The sequence below is a fragment of the Scyliorhinus torazame genome, chromosome 20 (genome assembly GCF_047496885.1).
Source record: "Scyliorhinus torazame isolate Kashiwa2021f chromosome 20, sScyTor2.1, whole genome shotgun sequence".
NCBI lineage: Eukaryota > Metazoa > Chordata > Chondrichthyes > Carcharhiniformes > Scyliorhinidae > Scyliorhinus > Scyliorhinus torazame.
The window spans coordinates 24,839,777-24,855,053 of record NC_092726.1 but is presented as its reverse complement, the minus strand read 5'-3'; the positions used below and the strand labels follow the sequence as shown (position 1 = coordinate 24,855,053).

The following is a 15,277-nucleotide window of genomic DNA, read 5'->3' as shown; positions in this document are numbered from 1 at the left end:
AGGTACATAAATTCAATGAAAGCACATTTAGGCTTGCACTTGTTTTGTGTTTGACAAAGTTGGTCCTTTTATTCAAAACTCCCAGCATTATTTATGCACGAGATATTTTTCCTTTTCTCGGAAATCTGATTCCACGCTTGTCCAAAGGTTTACCCGAACAATTTGTGGTGACAGGTGCAACGTCGCCAAGGGCGGCACAGTGGTTAGCACTGCAGCCTCACAGCGCTGAGGCTCCGGGTTCGATCCCAGCTCCGGGTCACTGTCCATATGGAGTTTGTACATTCTTCCCATGTCTGCGTGGATCTCACCCTCCACAACCAAAAGGTGTGCAGGGTAGAACATACAGTGCATATGGAGGCCATTCGGCCCATCGAGTCTGCAACGAGCCAGTTAAGCCCTCACTTCCACCCTGTCTCCGAAACCCAATGACCCCTCCTAACCTTTTTGGTCACTAAGGGCAATTTATCATGGCCAATCCACCTAACCTGCATGTCTTTGGACTGTGGGAGGAAACCGGAGCACCCAGAGGAAACCCACGCAGACACGGGGAGAACGTGCAGACTCCGCACGGTGACCCAGCGGGGAATCGAACCTGGGACCCTCGCGCTGTGAAGCCACCGTGCTATCCACTTGTGCTACCGTGCTGCCCTAAAGATGGATTGGACATGCTAAATTGCCCCTTAATTGGAAAAATGAATTGTTTTTTAAATCGTGTCAACGGTCAGGATTTAGTTTGGATAGGCCAATGCAGAAAGGGGGTTGGTTGAAAGGATACAGGAGCAGGATGAATAAAATGTTGTTGAACCTGATTCCTTTTGTGGAGTGTGAATATTGACCTGGAGATGTTGGCCTCGAATGCTTGGGGTTCTTTTATCATGAGTTGTGGGTAATTGTTTGAAAATCTACTTTGCACTCAAGTTGATTTTTGCAATTTAACGTTGTATCAAAGCAGTAAAAAATAGTTAACCCAATCCTCCTGGAACCTTTTGGAGGACCTTGGAGTGTTTTCCAATCCCTAGTTCATCTATTTGGTCTGTCAAAATGCTAAGAGGCAGCTGACTGGTGATTCCAAAATCAGCATGTTTGAACTGTACCATAAATATCTGTTGGACGCCCAGTGGAATCCATATTTAAGCCAAGCTAAGTCTCCGTAAACACTTGGCTTTTCCCCTGTCTTGTGTACACATCACTTCCCTTCAGTGACCTTGAGCCAAGCAATTTGTTTCAAATGGAAAATAGTTTGAAAAGGTCCAATGTTTTTTTGTTTTCAAGTAGCAAAAAAGCCGGATTTCTGACGCGGTTGCTTGAGAATGCACTGGTGTGGAAGATGCGGATGTCAGTCTGAAGTTTAGCTCGGGATGAGTTTACCCAACTTAGTGTTTGGCTGGCGAAAGTAGTTTAAGGGGGTGTAATCGGAAATATTTGCAGATAAAGTATTTGATAGTTTCCTGTGTCTGTATATATGTGTGTGTGTGTATATATCTGTGTGTGTGTGTGTATATATCTGTGTGTGTGTGTGTGTATATATATCTGTGTGTGTGTGTGTATATATAGAAATATATGGTATGTGTGTGTGTGTATATCTGTGTGTGAATATCTGTGTGTGAATATCTGTGTATATGTGTGTGTATGTGTGTGTGTATATCTGTGTGTGTGTGTGTATATGCGTGTGTGTGTATATGCGTGTGTGTGTATATGCGTGTGTGTGTATATGCGTGTGTGTGTGTATATGCGTGTGTGTATATCTGTGTGTATATCTGTGTGTGTATATGTGTGTGTATATTACTGTGTGTGTATATCTATATATATGCGTGTATATAATATGTATGTGTGTGGGTGGGTGTATCTGTGTGTGTGTATGTGTATCTGTATGGTTGTGTATATATATATATCTGTGTGTCTGCATGTATGTGTGTGTATCTGTATGGCTGTATATATATCTCTGCATATGAGTGTGTATATATCCCTGTGTCCGCATGTGTGTCTATGTATCTGTTGTGTGCCTGCGTGTGTTTAGATAATTCATTACCTTGTGTGGTTACTATGTATTTCTGTTTTGATAGCTATGTGGGAAATCTCTCCAGAGATGTGACGGAAGCCCTCATTCTTCAACTCTTCAGTCAGATTGGACCATGCAAAAGCTGTAAAATGATCGTTGAGGTATGTTTACTGTTTTCTTTTTTAAAAGGAAAGATGTCTGATTGTCATATTCATCCATTGAAAGGATGCATTAAATGTAAATATCATTATTTTTTTAAACTTAAGAGTACCCAAATCTTTTTTTCCAATTCAGAGGCATTTTAGCACGGCCAATCCACCTATTCTGCACATTTTTAGAGTGTGGGAGTGAGACACATGCAAACACGGGGAGAATGGGCAAACTCCACACGACGGTGACCCGGTGCCGGGATTGGCGCCGTGAGGAAGCAGTGCTAACTACTGCGCCACCGTGCTGCCCTCAAATCTAAATATTATTGCTAGGAAACGAGCTTTTAAAGTAATTTTTCAGCTTTTGTTTTTTTTTAAAAAAAGTGATAGTGCAACACAAAGCAAATACTGAATTGCTTCTCTTCACCTAAAAATAGAATTAAAATCTTTAGTTACCAAGAATGGGCAGCACGGTGGCGCAATGGTTAGCACTGCCGCCTCACGGCACCGAGGTCCCAGGTTCGATCCCGGCCCCGGGTCACTGCCCGTGTGGAGTTTGCACATTCTCCCCGTGTCTGCGTGGGTCTCGCCCCCACAACCCAAAGATGTGCAGGGTAGGTGGATTGGCCACGCTAAATTGCCCCTTAATTGGAAAACAAAAAGAATTGGGTACTCTAAATTTATTTTTAAAACTTTAGCTGCCAAGTAACGGAAAACATACTATTATACAAAATACTTTTTAAAGCTTCAAGGCATTTAAAGATATTGTCGCTCCAATAAATCTAGTTTTACAACAAGAATTAATTACAGCACTGCGACCTGATTTGTGCAATGCATTCTTTGCATTGCAGTTTGATACTTTGAATGAAAGAATTTGGCGTATAAACTTCATGTATTCATTTGCGTGGTAGAGGTCGAGAGCAATTATTCACTTGTGTTTTCCATTGTGTTAACTTATCTTCACATTGTACCAGGGAGGCATAGTGGTTAGCACTGCTGCCTCACAGCTCCAGGGACCCGGGTTCGATCCTGACCTCGGGTGACTGTCTGTGAGAAGTCTCAACGTTCTCCCCGTGTCTGCGTGGGTTTCCTCCGGGTGCTCGGTTTCCTCCCACAGTCCAAAGATGTGTGGGTTAGGTAGATTGGCCATGCTAAATTGCCCATAGTTGGGGTAACGGGTGGGGGATTGGCCTAGGTATGGTGCTCTTTCATAGAACGTACAGTGCAGAAGGAGGCCATTTGGCCCATCGAGTCTGCACCGGCTCTTGGAAAGAGCACCTGACTTAAGCTCACACCTCCACCCTATCCCCGTTAACCAGTAATCCCACTTTAGCTAAGGGCAATTTAGCATGGCCAATCCACCTAACCTGCACATCTTTGGACTGTGGGAGGAAACCGGAGCACCCGGAGGAAACCCACGCAGACACGGGGAGAACGTGCAGACTCCGCATAGACAGTGACCCAGCGGGGAATCGAACCTGGGACCCTGGAGCTGTGAAGCAGCTGTGCTAACCACTGTACTATCGTGGGTCGGTGCAGACTTGATGGACCGTATGGCCTTCTTCCGCACTGTAGGGAATCTGTGAGTCTACGTTATGTCATTTCTGTCCTGAGCATTTTGCCTGCTGCTGATATGTGGTCCATCCGAGTCAGAGAAATTCTGAGACTTGACCCCTGGAGTGTGTCTCAAGCTGATTTTCGCCAGAGGGTACCACGACTGCCAACTGTGAGTTAGGGAAATTGGAACCGAGCGGATTCCCTGCAGGGATTGTGAGTGTCAGTTTAGGAACCGCTCTTGAGCCCCGTGGTCAAAGCATGAAAACACTTGCTTGCGCAGTCTTGCAGAGGGTGGACTGTTCTATTGACATTCGTACCCGGAAATGTGCCAGCATATTCAGAACAGCAACAGATGAATTTAATTCACTGTCGGTGTGTTAAACCTGTTCAGTTTATCTCGTATCTTCCGAAATCACCGTCCTTTCTGAGATCTATTGAATTTCCTGTGCCCGTCTGTTTTGGCTCACATCCCCAAGCAAAGCTCCTCTTGTAAGAATCAATCTGGTTTTGTTTTCCTGCTCTGAACAGACTGGCAACGATCCATATTGCTTTGTGGAGTTCTACGAGCACCGACATGCAGCAGCAGCATTAGCAGCTATGAATGGACGGAAAATTATGGGTAAGGTAAGCTATCATCTCGTGTAACGGTGAGTTGTAATGAGTGTGAATGTGTACGTATGACTTTGCCCTGTCGGTTGCTCGGCTGTCTTCAAAAATAATACACTCACACTAACTTCGTCACAAGTCACTTTATTTTTTCCTTGCATTAGTTTTTTTTTAGAAATTTAGAGGACCCAATTAATTTTTTCCAATTAATGGGCTATTATTTAACGTGGCCAATCCCCCTACCCTGCACATCGTTGGGTTGTGGGGGCGAAACCCACGCAAACACGGGGAGAATGTGCAAACTCCACACGGACAGTGACCCAGAGCCGGGATCGAACCTGGGACCTCAGCGCCGTGAGGCAGCAGCACTAACCACTGCGCCACCATGCTGCCCTTTCCTTGCATTAGTTAACAATAAATGATGTGGAGATGCCGGCGTTGGACTGGGGTGAGCACAGTACGAAGTCTTACAACACCAGGTTAAAGTCCAACAGGTTTGTTTCGATGTTAACAATAAATGTCATGCATCCACCTTTGGGGTCAGCTTTTTTGAGATGAGTGATCAATTCCCCATCGCCTCAGTCAGTCTCTTCAGGAGGGAAAAGTTGCTTTGGGCCAACGATGCATCGATGGAAAAATTAGAGCATTTTGTTCCCACTGGGAGGAAAATTGGAGTTAAAATTCGAAACAGGCTAGACCTGACCGGCGCCAGAATTAAAACAACTCTTGGGAATTGAACAGTGAAAGAAATTTTGACACATAATAATTTTATAATAATCTTTATCGTCACAAGTCGGCTTACATTAACACTGCAATGAAGTTACTGTGAAAAGCCCCGAGTCGCCACAATCCGGTGCCTGTTCGGGTACATGAGGGAGAATTCAGAATGTCCAAATTACATAATAGCATGTCTTTCGGGACTTGTGGGAGGAAACCGGAGCACCCGGAGGAAACTCACGCAGACACGGGGAGAACGTGCAGACTCTGTACAGACAGTGACCCAAGCTGGGAATCGAACCTGGGACCCTGGTGCTGTGAAGCCATAGTGCTAACCACTATGCTACCGTGCTGCCCACTGAAGCACAACTTCTTCGTTGTGTGTGAGAAGTGAAGTAACGGCTCTGACGTTTTTACGAATGTACATTGAACAAGAAAAATTTGAAGTTATTTCTAGAACTAAAGGCGGCTTGATTTTGTTGCTGGTATTGCAAATTTAAGTCCGAACCATTAGTGCACAGTCAGTGAAGACGGTGAACGTCTGGGCTGTTTCAGTCACAATATTCCCATTTAAGACGGAGATGAGGAGAATTTAATTTATTTTTTAAAAAAAAGTTAGAGTACCCAATTCATTTTTTCCAATTAGGGGGCAATTTAGCGTGGCCAATCCACCTACCCTGCACATCTTTGGGTTGTGGGGGCGAAACCCACGCAAACACGGGGAGAATGTGCAAACTCCACACGGACCGTGACCCAGGGCCGGGATTGAACCTGGGACATCGGTGCCGTGAGGCCGCAGTGCTAACCCACTGCGCCACCATGCTGCCCGAGAATTTAATTTATTGTTGTGAGACTTGTTTGCGGAATGGCGGTGCAGGCTCGAGGGGCCGAATGTCCTGCTCCTGTGCCTGGTCCATATTTTCATAACATGACTGGACATTTGCCCGCCATCATTTCTTGTCATGAATGGAACTGCGCCCAGCATTGTTCATGGGCGAGTCGTCATGTTCAACACCCGAGACCGGTCCTTACTTTGTTTGCTGCTTGTTGAGTTGCTGTTGCTCAGCCGGCCTGTTCAATGGCCTAAATGTAAACCGTTCATGCTTGAGCTTTGGGAAAGATAAATGTGAATGCTGACGGTCTGGGGGAGGGGGAGCTCCCTGCAGGCTCATTGTATCAAATGGACAAAGCTACGTTCGCGCCCAAAGTACAAAGCTTTCAGAGGTAGCCCTGCAGTGCTGAGACTCGGACCCTCTACACTCGTGCTCAGTGTAGGCTAAACCAGTGTTGGTGGCAGTGGGAGTGCAGTTCCGATACTTTTTAAAAAAATATATATTTTATTCAAAATTTTTTTGGCCAAACAAAACAATACAAAGGTTTTCCTTTTTTTTGACAATAAAACAGTATAAATAACAGTGGCCATTTTAACAAATAAATAAATAATATGTAAACTAAATGGCAACTGCCATATGAAAAATAATAACTCTCCAAAAATAAAATCGAGCAATCCAATATACATAACCTGGTACAAATATCTATACACAAACATCCCTGGGGGCCCGCCCGGGCCCTCCCCCCTGGGTTGCTGCTGCTACCTTCCCATTTCCTTTATCGTTCTGCGAGGTAGTCAATGAACGGTTGCCACCGCCTGTTGAACCCTTGAGCCGAACCCCTTAGTGCGAACTTTATCCGTTCTAGTTTTATAAACCCTGCCATGTCATTTATCCAGGTCTCCACTCCCGGGGGTTTGGCTTCCTTCCACATAAGCAATACCCTTCGCCGGGCTACTAGGGACGCAAAGGCCAAGACATCAGCCTCTTTCGCCTCCTGCACTCACGGCTCTTCTGCAACCCCAAATATAGCCAACCCTCAGCCTGACTCGACCCGGACCCCCACCACCTTCAAAATCACCTTTGCCACCCCCACCCAGAACCCCTGCAGTGCCGGACATGACCAAAACATGTGGGTGTGGTTTGCTGGGCTTCTCGAACATCTCCCACACCTATCCTCTACCCCGAAGAATTTACTGAGCCTTGCTCGGGTCATACGCGCCCTGTGCAAAACCTTGAATTGTATCAGACTTAGCCTGGCGCACGAGGACGAAGAGTTTACCCTACGGGTGGCATCTGCCCACAGCCCCTCTTCAATCTCTTCCTCCAGCTCTTCTTCCCATTTTCCCTTCAGCTCATCCACCATGATCTCCCCCTCGTCCCTCATTTCCCTGTATATATCCGACACCCTACCATCCCCCACCCATGTCCCTGAGATCACTTTATCCTGAACCTCGTGCGTCGGGAGCTGCGGGAATTCCCTCACCTGTTGCCTCGCAAATGCCCTCAGTTGCATGTACCGAAATGCATTCCCTTGGGGCAACCCATATTTTTCCATCAGCGCTCCCAGACTCTCAAACGTCCCGTCTACGAACAGATCTCTCAGTTGCACAACCCCAGCTCTCTGCCATGCTCCAAATCCCCCATTCTTTCTCCCTGGGACAAACCTATGATTATTTCTTATCAGGGACCGCACCGAGGCTCCCGTCCTTCCCCTATGTCGTCTCCACTGCCCCCAAATTTTTAGTGTTGCCACCACCACTGGACTTGTGTATTTCTTCGGGGAGAATGGCAATGGCGCCGTCACCATTGCTTGTAGGCTGGTTCCCTTGCAGGACGCCGTCTCCAATCTCTTCCACGCCGCTCCCTCCCCTTCTCCCATCCACTTACACACCATTGAGATATTGGCGGCCCAGTAGTATTCACTTAGGCTCGGTAGTGCCAGCCCCCCCCCCCCCCATCCCTGCTACGCGGCAAGAACCCCCTCCTCACTCTCGGGGTCTTCCCAGCCCACACAAAACTCATGACACTTTTCTCAATTCTCTTGAAAAAAGCCTTCGTGACCATCACCGGAAGGCACTGAAACACAAAGAGGAATCTCGGGAGGACTACCATTTTGACCGCCTGCACCCTACCCACCAGTGACAGGTGCACCATGTCCCATCTCTTAAAATCCTCCTCCATCTGTTCCACCAATCTTGTTTAATTAAGCCGGTGTAAGGTTCCCCAACTCCTGGCTATCTGAATCCCTAAGTACCGGAAATCTCTTGTTACCTTCCTCAGTGGTAAGTCATCTATTCCCCTGCTCTGCTCCCCCGGATGCACCACAAACAACTCACTCTTACCCATATTCAATTTGTACCCCGAAAATTCCCCAAACTCCCTGAGTGTCTGCATTATCTCAGGCATCCCCTCCACTGGGTCCGCAACATACAGCAATAAATCATCTGCATACAAGGATACCCGGTGTTCTTCTCCTCCCCTGAGCACTCCCCTCCACTTCCTGGAGCCCCTCAGTGCTATGGCCAGGGGCTCAATCGCCAGTGCAAACAGTAACGGAGACAGGGGACACCCCTGCCTCGTCCCTCTATGAAGACGGAAGTAATCAGACCTCTATCTGTTCGTGGCCACACTCGCCACCGGGGCCCTATACAGCAGCTGTACCCATCCAATATACCCTTCTCCAAAACCAAATCTCAGCACCTCCCACAGATAATCCCACTCCACTCTGTCAAATGCTTTCTCGGCGTCCATCGCCACCACTATCTCCGCCTCCCCCTCTGGTGGGGGCATCATCATTACCCCTAGCAACCTCCGTATGTTCGTGTTCAGCTGTCTCCCCTTAACAAACCCAGTTTGAACCTCGTGGACCACCCCCGGGACACAGTCCTCTATCCTCGTCGCCATCACCTTGGCCAGGAGCTTAGCATCTACATTTAAAAGGGAAATGGGCCTGTAGGACCCACACTGCAGCGGGTCTTTTTCCTTCTTCAAAAGGAGAGATATCGTTGCCTCCGACATAGTCGGGGGCAGCTGCCCCCTTTCCCTAGCCTCATTAAAGGTTCTCGTCAAAAGCGGGGCCAGTAAGTCCATATACTTCCTATAAAATTCCACCGGGAATCCGTCCGGTCACGGGGCCTTCCCCGCCTGCATGCTCCCAATCCCTTTTACCACCTCCTCCATCTCAATCTGTGCTCCCAGTCCCGCCCCCTCCTGCTCTTCCACCTTAGGGAATTCCAGCTGATCCAAGAAACACATCATTTCCTCCTTCCCTTCCGGGGGCTGAGCCTTATATAACCTCTCATAAAATGCCTTGAACACCCCGTTCACTCTCTCCGCTCCCCGTTCCATCTCTCCCTCCTCATCTCTCACCCCACCTATCTCCCTCGCTGCTCCCCTCTTCCTCAATTGGTGGGCCAGTAGCCGACTCGCCTTCTCTCCATACTCATACTGTACACCCTGTGCCCTCCTCCACTGTGACTCTGCCTTACCCGTGGTCAGCAGGTCAAATTCCACATGCAGCCTTTGTCTTTCCCTGTACAGTCCCTCCTCCGGTGCCTCCGCATATTGCCTGTCCACCCTCAAAAGTTCTTTCAGCAATCGCTCCCTTTCTTTACCCTCTTGCTTCCCTTTATGTGCCCTTATGGTTATCAGTTCCCCTCTAACCACCGCCTTCAACGCCTCCCAGACCACTCCCACCTGAACCTCTCCATTGTCTTTAAGCTCCAAGTACCTTTCGATGCACCCCCTCACCCTTAAACGTACCCCCTCATCCGCCAATAAGCCCATATCCATTCTCCAGAGGGGTGCTGTTCTTTTTCCTCTCCTACCTCCAGGTCTACCCAATGTGGAGCGTGGTCCGAAATAGCTATGGCCGTATATTCCGTCCCTGTCACCTTCGGAATCAGTGCCCTTCCCAAGACAAAAAAGTCTATCCGTGAGTATACTTTGTGGACATGAGAGAAAAATGAGAACTCTTTACTCCTAGGCCTACTAAATCTCCAGGGGTCTACCCCTCCCATCTGCTCCATGAAGTCCTTGAGCACCCTGGCCGCTGCCGGCCTCCTCCCGGTCCTGGACCTCGATCGGTCCAGCCCTGGATCAAGCACCGTATTGAAGTCTCCCCCCCATTACCAACTTTCCCGCCTCCAGGTCCGGGATACGTCCCAACATACGCCTCATAAAATTTGCATCATCCCAGTTCGGGGCATATACGTTCACCAGAACTACCGTCTCCCCTTGCAATCTGCCACTCACCATCACATATCTACCCCCACTATCCGCCACTATGGCCTTTGCCTCAAACAGTACCCGTTTCCCCACTAAGATAGCCACCCCCCTGTTCTTCGCATCCCGAATGAAACACCTGCCCCACCCATCCTTTACGTAGCCTGACCTGGTCTATCAGTTTCAGGTGCGTCTCCTGCAACATAACCACATCTGCCTTTAATTTCTTTAGGTGTGCGAGTACCCGTGCCCTTTTAATCGGCCCGTTCAGCCCTCTCACGTTCCACGTGATCAGCAGGGTTGGGGGGCTCTTTACCCCCCCCCCCCCCCCCCCGTCGACTAGCCATCCCCTTTTTTAACCCAGCTCCTCACCCGGTTCCCACGTACCCGTGTATCCCCCCGACGGCGCCCTCCCGCCTCGACCACCCCATCCCATAACAGCTCCCCCTTCTCCTTAGCAGCAGCAACCCAGTTAACCCCCCCCCCTCCGCTAGATCCCTTTCTAGCGTAGTTGCACCCCCCATGTTGCTCCCAGAAGTCAGCAAACTCTGGCTGACCTCGGCTTCCCCCCCTTGTCCTCGGCCCCCACTGTGCGAGGCCCCCTCCTTCCTGCGTCCCTGTTCCTGCCATAATTACCATAGCGCCCACAGTTCCTCATACTCCCTCCCCCCCCCCCCAAAAAAACATGGGGAAGAGAGAAAAGTTACAGGATCGCAAGATTAACAAATTGAAAAATCATCTCTTTCCCCCCCCCCCCCCCTTTTTTCCTCGCCCCACATAATCACCCCACCACTTTGTCCCAAAAGTTCTTTCTCTCGCCAAACTATTCCAGCTTCTCGTCCACAATGAATGTCCACGCCTCTTCTGCCGTCTCAAAGTAGTGGTGCTTCCCTTGGTGTGTGACCCACAATCTCACCGGTTGTAACATTCCAAACTGGATCTTCTTTTTGTGAAGCACCGCCTTAGCCCGATTAAAACTTGCCCTCCTTCTCGCCACCTCCGCACTCCAATCCTGGTATACGCGGATCACCGCGTTCTCCCACCTACAGCTCCGAGTTTTCTTCGCCGATCTGAGGACTGTCTCTCTGTCATTATAGCGGAGAAACCATACCATTATAGCTCGAGGTATTTCTCCAGCCCTCGGTCTTCGCGCCAAAACTCGATAAGCTCCCTCCACCTCCAAAGGGCCCGTCGGGGCTTCCGATCCCATTAGCGAGTGAAGCATCGTGCTCACATATGTCCCGACGTCCGCCCCTTCTGCGCCTTTGGGGAGACCCAGAACCCTTAAATTCTTCCTCCTCGAATTATTCTCCAGTACTTCCAGCCTTTCCACTCACCTTTTATGCTGTGCCTCGTGCATCTCTGTCTTCACCACCAGGCCCTGTATTTCGTCTTCATTTTCAGCAGCCTTTGCCTTCACGACCCGAAGCTCCTGCTCTTGGGTCTTCTGCTCCTCCTTTAGCCCTTCAATCGCCTGTAATATCGGGTCCACAGCTCCTTCTTCAACTCCTTTATCAGCTCTTCCACACAGCGCCGCATGAACTCTTGCTGGTCCGGGCCCCATAACAAACGGCCACCTTCCGACGCCATCTTGCTTTGAGCTTGCCTTCCTTGCCGCTGCTCCAGAGGATCCTCCGCAATCCGGCCGCTATCCTCTCCCTTATCCATGCGTGTCCGGGGGGATTCCCTTCTGGTTTACCGCACAGTGTTTTTGGCCGTTTAAATTGCCGTTGGGGCTCCTATTAAGAGCCCAAAAGTCCGTTCCACCGGGAGCTGCCGAAACGTGCGACTTAGCTGGTCATCGCCGCACCCAGAAGCCTCTGCAGTTCCGATACTTGACGTGCGGGATCGGTGCCTTGCATCCCATAAGGAGGTCAGCATGCAAACCATTAAAAAATATGGAGTGCCCCCATTTAAATGGCAGTGAAGCAGCAAATGGAAAAGAATTGGGATTGAAACCTTAGTGTGTGTGTGTAGATTTGACTTGCCGCTCTGAGTCTTTAATTTGAAAGGTAAGACTCGTTGGCAATTGCAGCAACTAGCAAAACTAGCTGTGGATAGATAAACTGTACGTGTCTAAATTGTAAGAAGGTTTCTAACCGGCCACTTTATAATGCATCCTTTGCAAGAAATAAACCTGAAAATACCTTAATGCCTGTCCCATGATTTTTTCTTTTAAATTTAGAGTACCCATTTCATTTTTTCCAATTAAGGGACAATTTACCATGGCCAATCCACCTACCCTGCCTATATTTGGGGTGTGGGGGCGAAACCCACGCAAACACGGGGAGAATGTGCAAACTCCACACAGTGACCCAGAGCCGGAATCGAACCCGGGATCTCGGCGCCGTGAGGCTGCAGTGCTAACCACTGCGCCAACGTGCTGCCCTTTGCCTGCCCTATGATGTTATATGTCTTCAGGTTGAGGTGTCACAGTTAGCTGTAATGTCCTGCGTCCCACATCCTGCTTCTTCAGTCTTACAGTTGCATTCAGTTCCACACACACAGCAGGAAGGATAAACGTTCTCATAGAATTTACAGTGCAGAAGGAGGCCATTCGGCCCATCGAGTCTGCACCGGCTCTTGGAAAGAGCACTCTACCCAAGGTCAACACCTCCACCCTATCCCCATAACCCAGTAACCCCACCCAACACTAAGGGCAATTTTGGACACTAAGGGCAATTTATCCTGGCCAATCCACCTAACCTGCACATCTTTGGACTGTGGGAGGAAACCGGAGCACCTGGAGGAAACCCACGCACACACTGGGAGGATGTGCAGACTCCTCACAGACAGTGACCCAAGCCGGGAATCTAACCTGGGACCCTGGAGCTGTGAAGCAATTGTGCTATCCACAATGTTACCGTCCAAATTTGATCAATGTAATGTGCACAATCATGCTGGCGGCTTTATCACACCCCATCATAAACGATAGATTCGCCGCCAGTCTATTCTGCGTACAGGGGCCTGGATAATGTGTCTACCTCTCTTCAATTCTCAATCAGCTGGCTGCATGCATCGCCGCGATGAACCCCTGTCAATGTTTATAATAATCTTGCATCCTGATGTCAGTGCCAGGTTTGTAAAACAAAATGTAGCCGCTTTGCTGGACACAATTGTTTATTTTGCTCGTTTATTATTAATTAAACTAGCTGCCTTAGCTGTCCACTCCAGACTGACACTGCTCTCTGTCCATCGAAACCACGGTGCTGCCAAAAGTGGCATTGTGGATCAATTATAGGTGGCCACGTTTCAAGAAGCCCTCCAGAAGGACTGAGCCACTTGTAGTGACATAACCTCAGTCGATGGGGGCAGTATGCGTGCAGAGTAAATTTTTGTTCATGGTGTGTAGTGGAATAAAATTGGCTATTCTGTTCTAACCTCTGTGAAATAATTTTCAGGAAGTCAAAGTGAACTGGGCCACAACTCCAAGCAGCCAGAAGAAAGACACGAGTAGTAAGTATTGTGATCAGCATTTTCCCCTCCAATCCCCTCGGAATCTCCTGCCCTTCACCCTAAAACTGTGATCCCTCCTTTGTGATTGACCCCTCAACCAAGGGGGAAACAGCTGCTTCCTATTCACCCTGCCCAAACCCCTCGTAATCTTATACACCTCAATCATATTCCCCCCTCAGCCTTCTCTACTCTAACGGCAACGATCCAAGCCCATCCAGTCTCTCTTTCTAGCTCCGATGTTCCATCCCAGGCAACATCCTGGTGAATCTCCTCTGTACCCCCTCCAATGCAATCACCTCCTTCCTATAATGAGGTGACCAGAACTGCACACAGTACTCCAGCTGTGGCCTAACCAACGTTCTGTACCGCTCCAACATAACCTCCTTGCTCTTATATTCTATTATATTCTATGCCACGAATGATAAATGCTAGTGTCCCATATGCCTTCTTTTTTGGGGTATAAATTTAGAGTACCCAATTCATTTTTTCCAATTAAGGGGCAATTTAGCGTGTTCAATCCACCTACCCTGCACATCTTTGGGTTGTGGGGGCGAAACCCTCGCAAACACGGGGAGAATGTGCAAACTCCACACGGACAGTGACTGAGAGCCGGGATCGAACCTGGGACCTCAGCGCCATGGGACCGCAGTGCTACCACTGTGCCACCGTGCTGCCCTGTCCCATAGGCCTACTTAACTACCCTGTTCACCTGCTCTGCCACCTTCAGGGATCTGTGAACAAATATCCCAAGATCCATCTGTTCCTCTGAGCTTCCTAGTGTCCTGCTATTCATTGCATACTCCCTTGTCCTGTTTCTTCTTCCAACGTGCACCATCTCTCACTTATCAGGGTTAACTGCCACCTACACTGCTTTGACCAACCCATCTATATCTTCCTGTAACCTACAACCCTCTTCGCTGTTAACCACCCCACCAGTCTGCACAGTTACTTATTCCTCCCACGTTCTTGTCTACACCATTTATATACATATAAGGGACCCAGCACTGATCCCTGTCATACGCCACTGGACACCTGCCTCCAGTTACTCAAACTGCCTTCTACCAGCACCCTTTGCGTCCTATTACTCAGCCAGTTTTGGCAAGTTTCCTTGAATACCATGTGTTGGAACCCAGTCTCCCATGTGGGATTTTGTCAAAGTCTTTGCTAAAATCCAGATAAACTACATCAACTGCACTTCCTTCATCCACACACACTGTCACTTCATCAAAATATTATAATAATCTTTATTATTGTCACAAGTAGGCTTTCATTAACACTGCAATGAAGTTACTGTGAAAATCCCCCAGTTGCCACACTCAGGCACCTGCTCGGGTACACTGAGGGGGAATTCAGAATGTCCAATTCATCTAACAAGCACGTCTTTTGGGACTTGTGGGAGGAAACCGGAGCATCCGGAGGAAACCCATGCAGACACGGGGAGAACGTGCAGACAGTGACCCTAGCCGGGAATCGAATCCGAGACCCTGGCGCTGTGGTACTAACCACTGTGCTACCGTGCAGCCCAAATTTGTTAGGCATGTCCTCCCTCTGATAAAGCCAAGCTGACTTTTCCTAATCAACACATGCCTTCCAATCGCATTAAATATTATATGTTTGCCAGAATTCCACGTGTTGCTTTACGTCATTTGATTTTTTTATATCCATGAGTGGGTCATTTCATTGACACGCAAATCTGGGTCCTCCGCGCCGCAGCAGTGCTAACCACTGTGCCACCA

General features: G+C 48.7%; 1 protein-coding gene across 1 annotated transcript in view; it reads left to right on the top strand.

Annotated features, from left to right (window-relative positions):
* The window catches only part of tia1 (TIA1 cytotoxic granule-associated RNA binding protein), a 64,806-nt gene that overhangs the window by 17,694 nt on the left and 31,835 nt on the right, over positions 1-15,277 (top strand). The window contains exons 2-4 of the mRNA XM_072485994.1: positions 2,064-2,160; positions 4,234-4,329; positions 13,487-13,541. Coding sequence (XP_072342095.1) covers positions 2,064-2,160; positions 4,234-4,329; positions 13,487-13,541 — 248 coding nt within the window. The remainder of the gene's footprint in view (positions 1-2,063; positions 2,161-4,233; positions 4,330-13,486; positions 13,542-15,277) is intronic.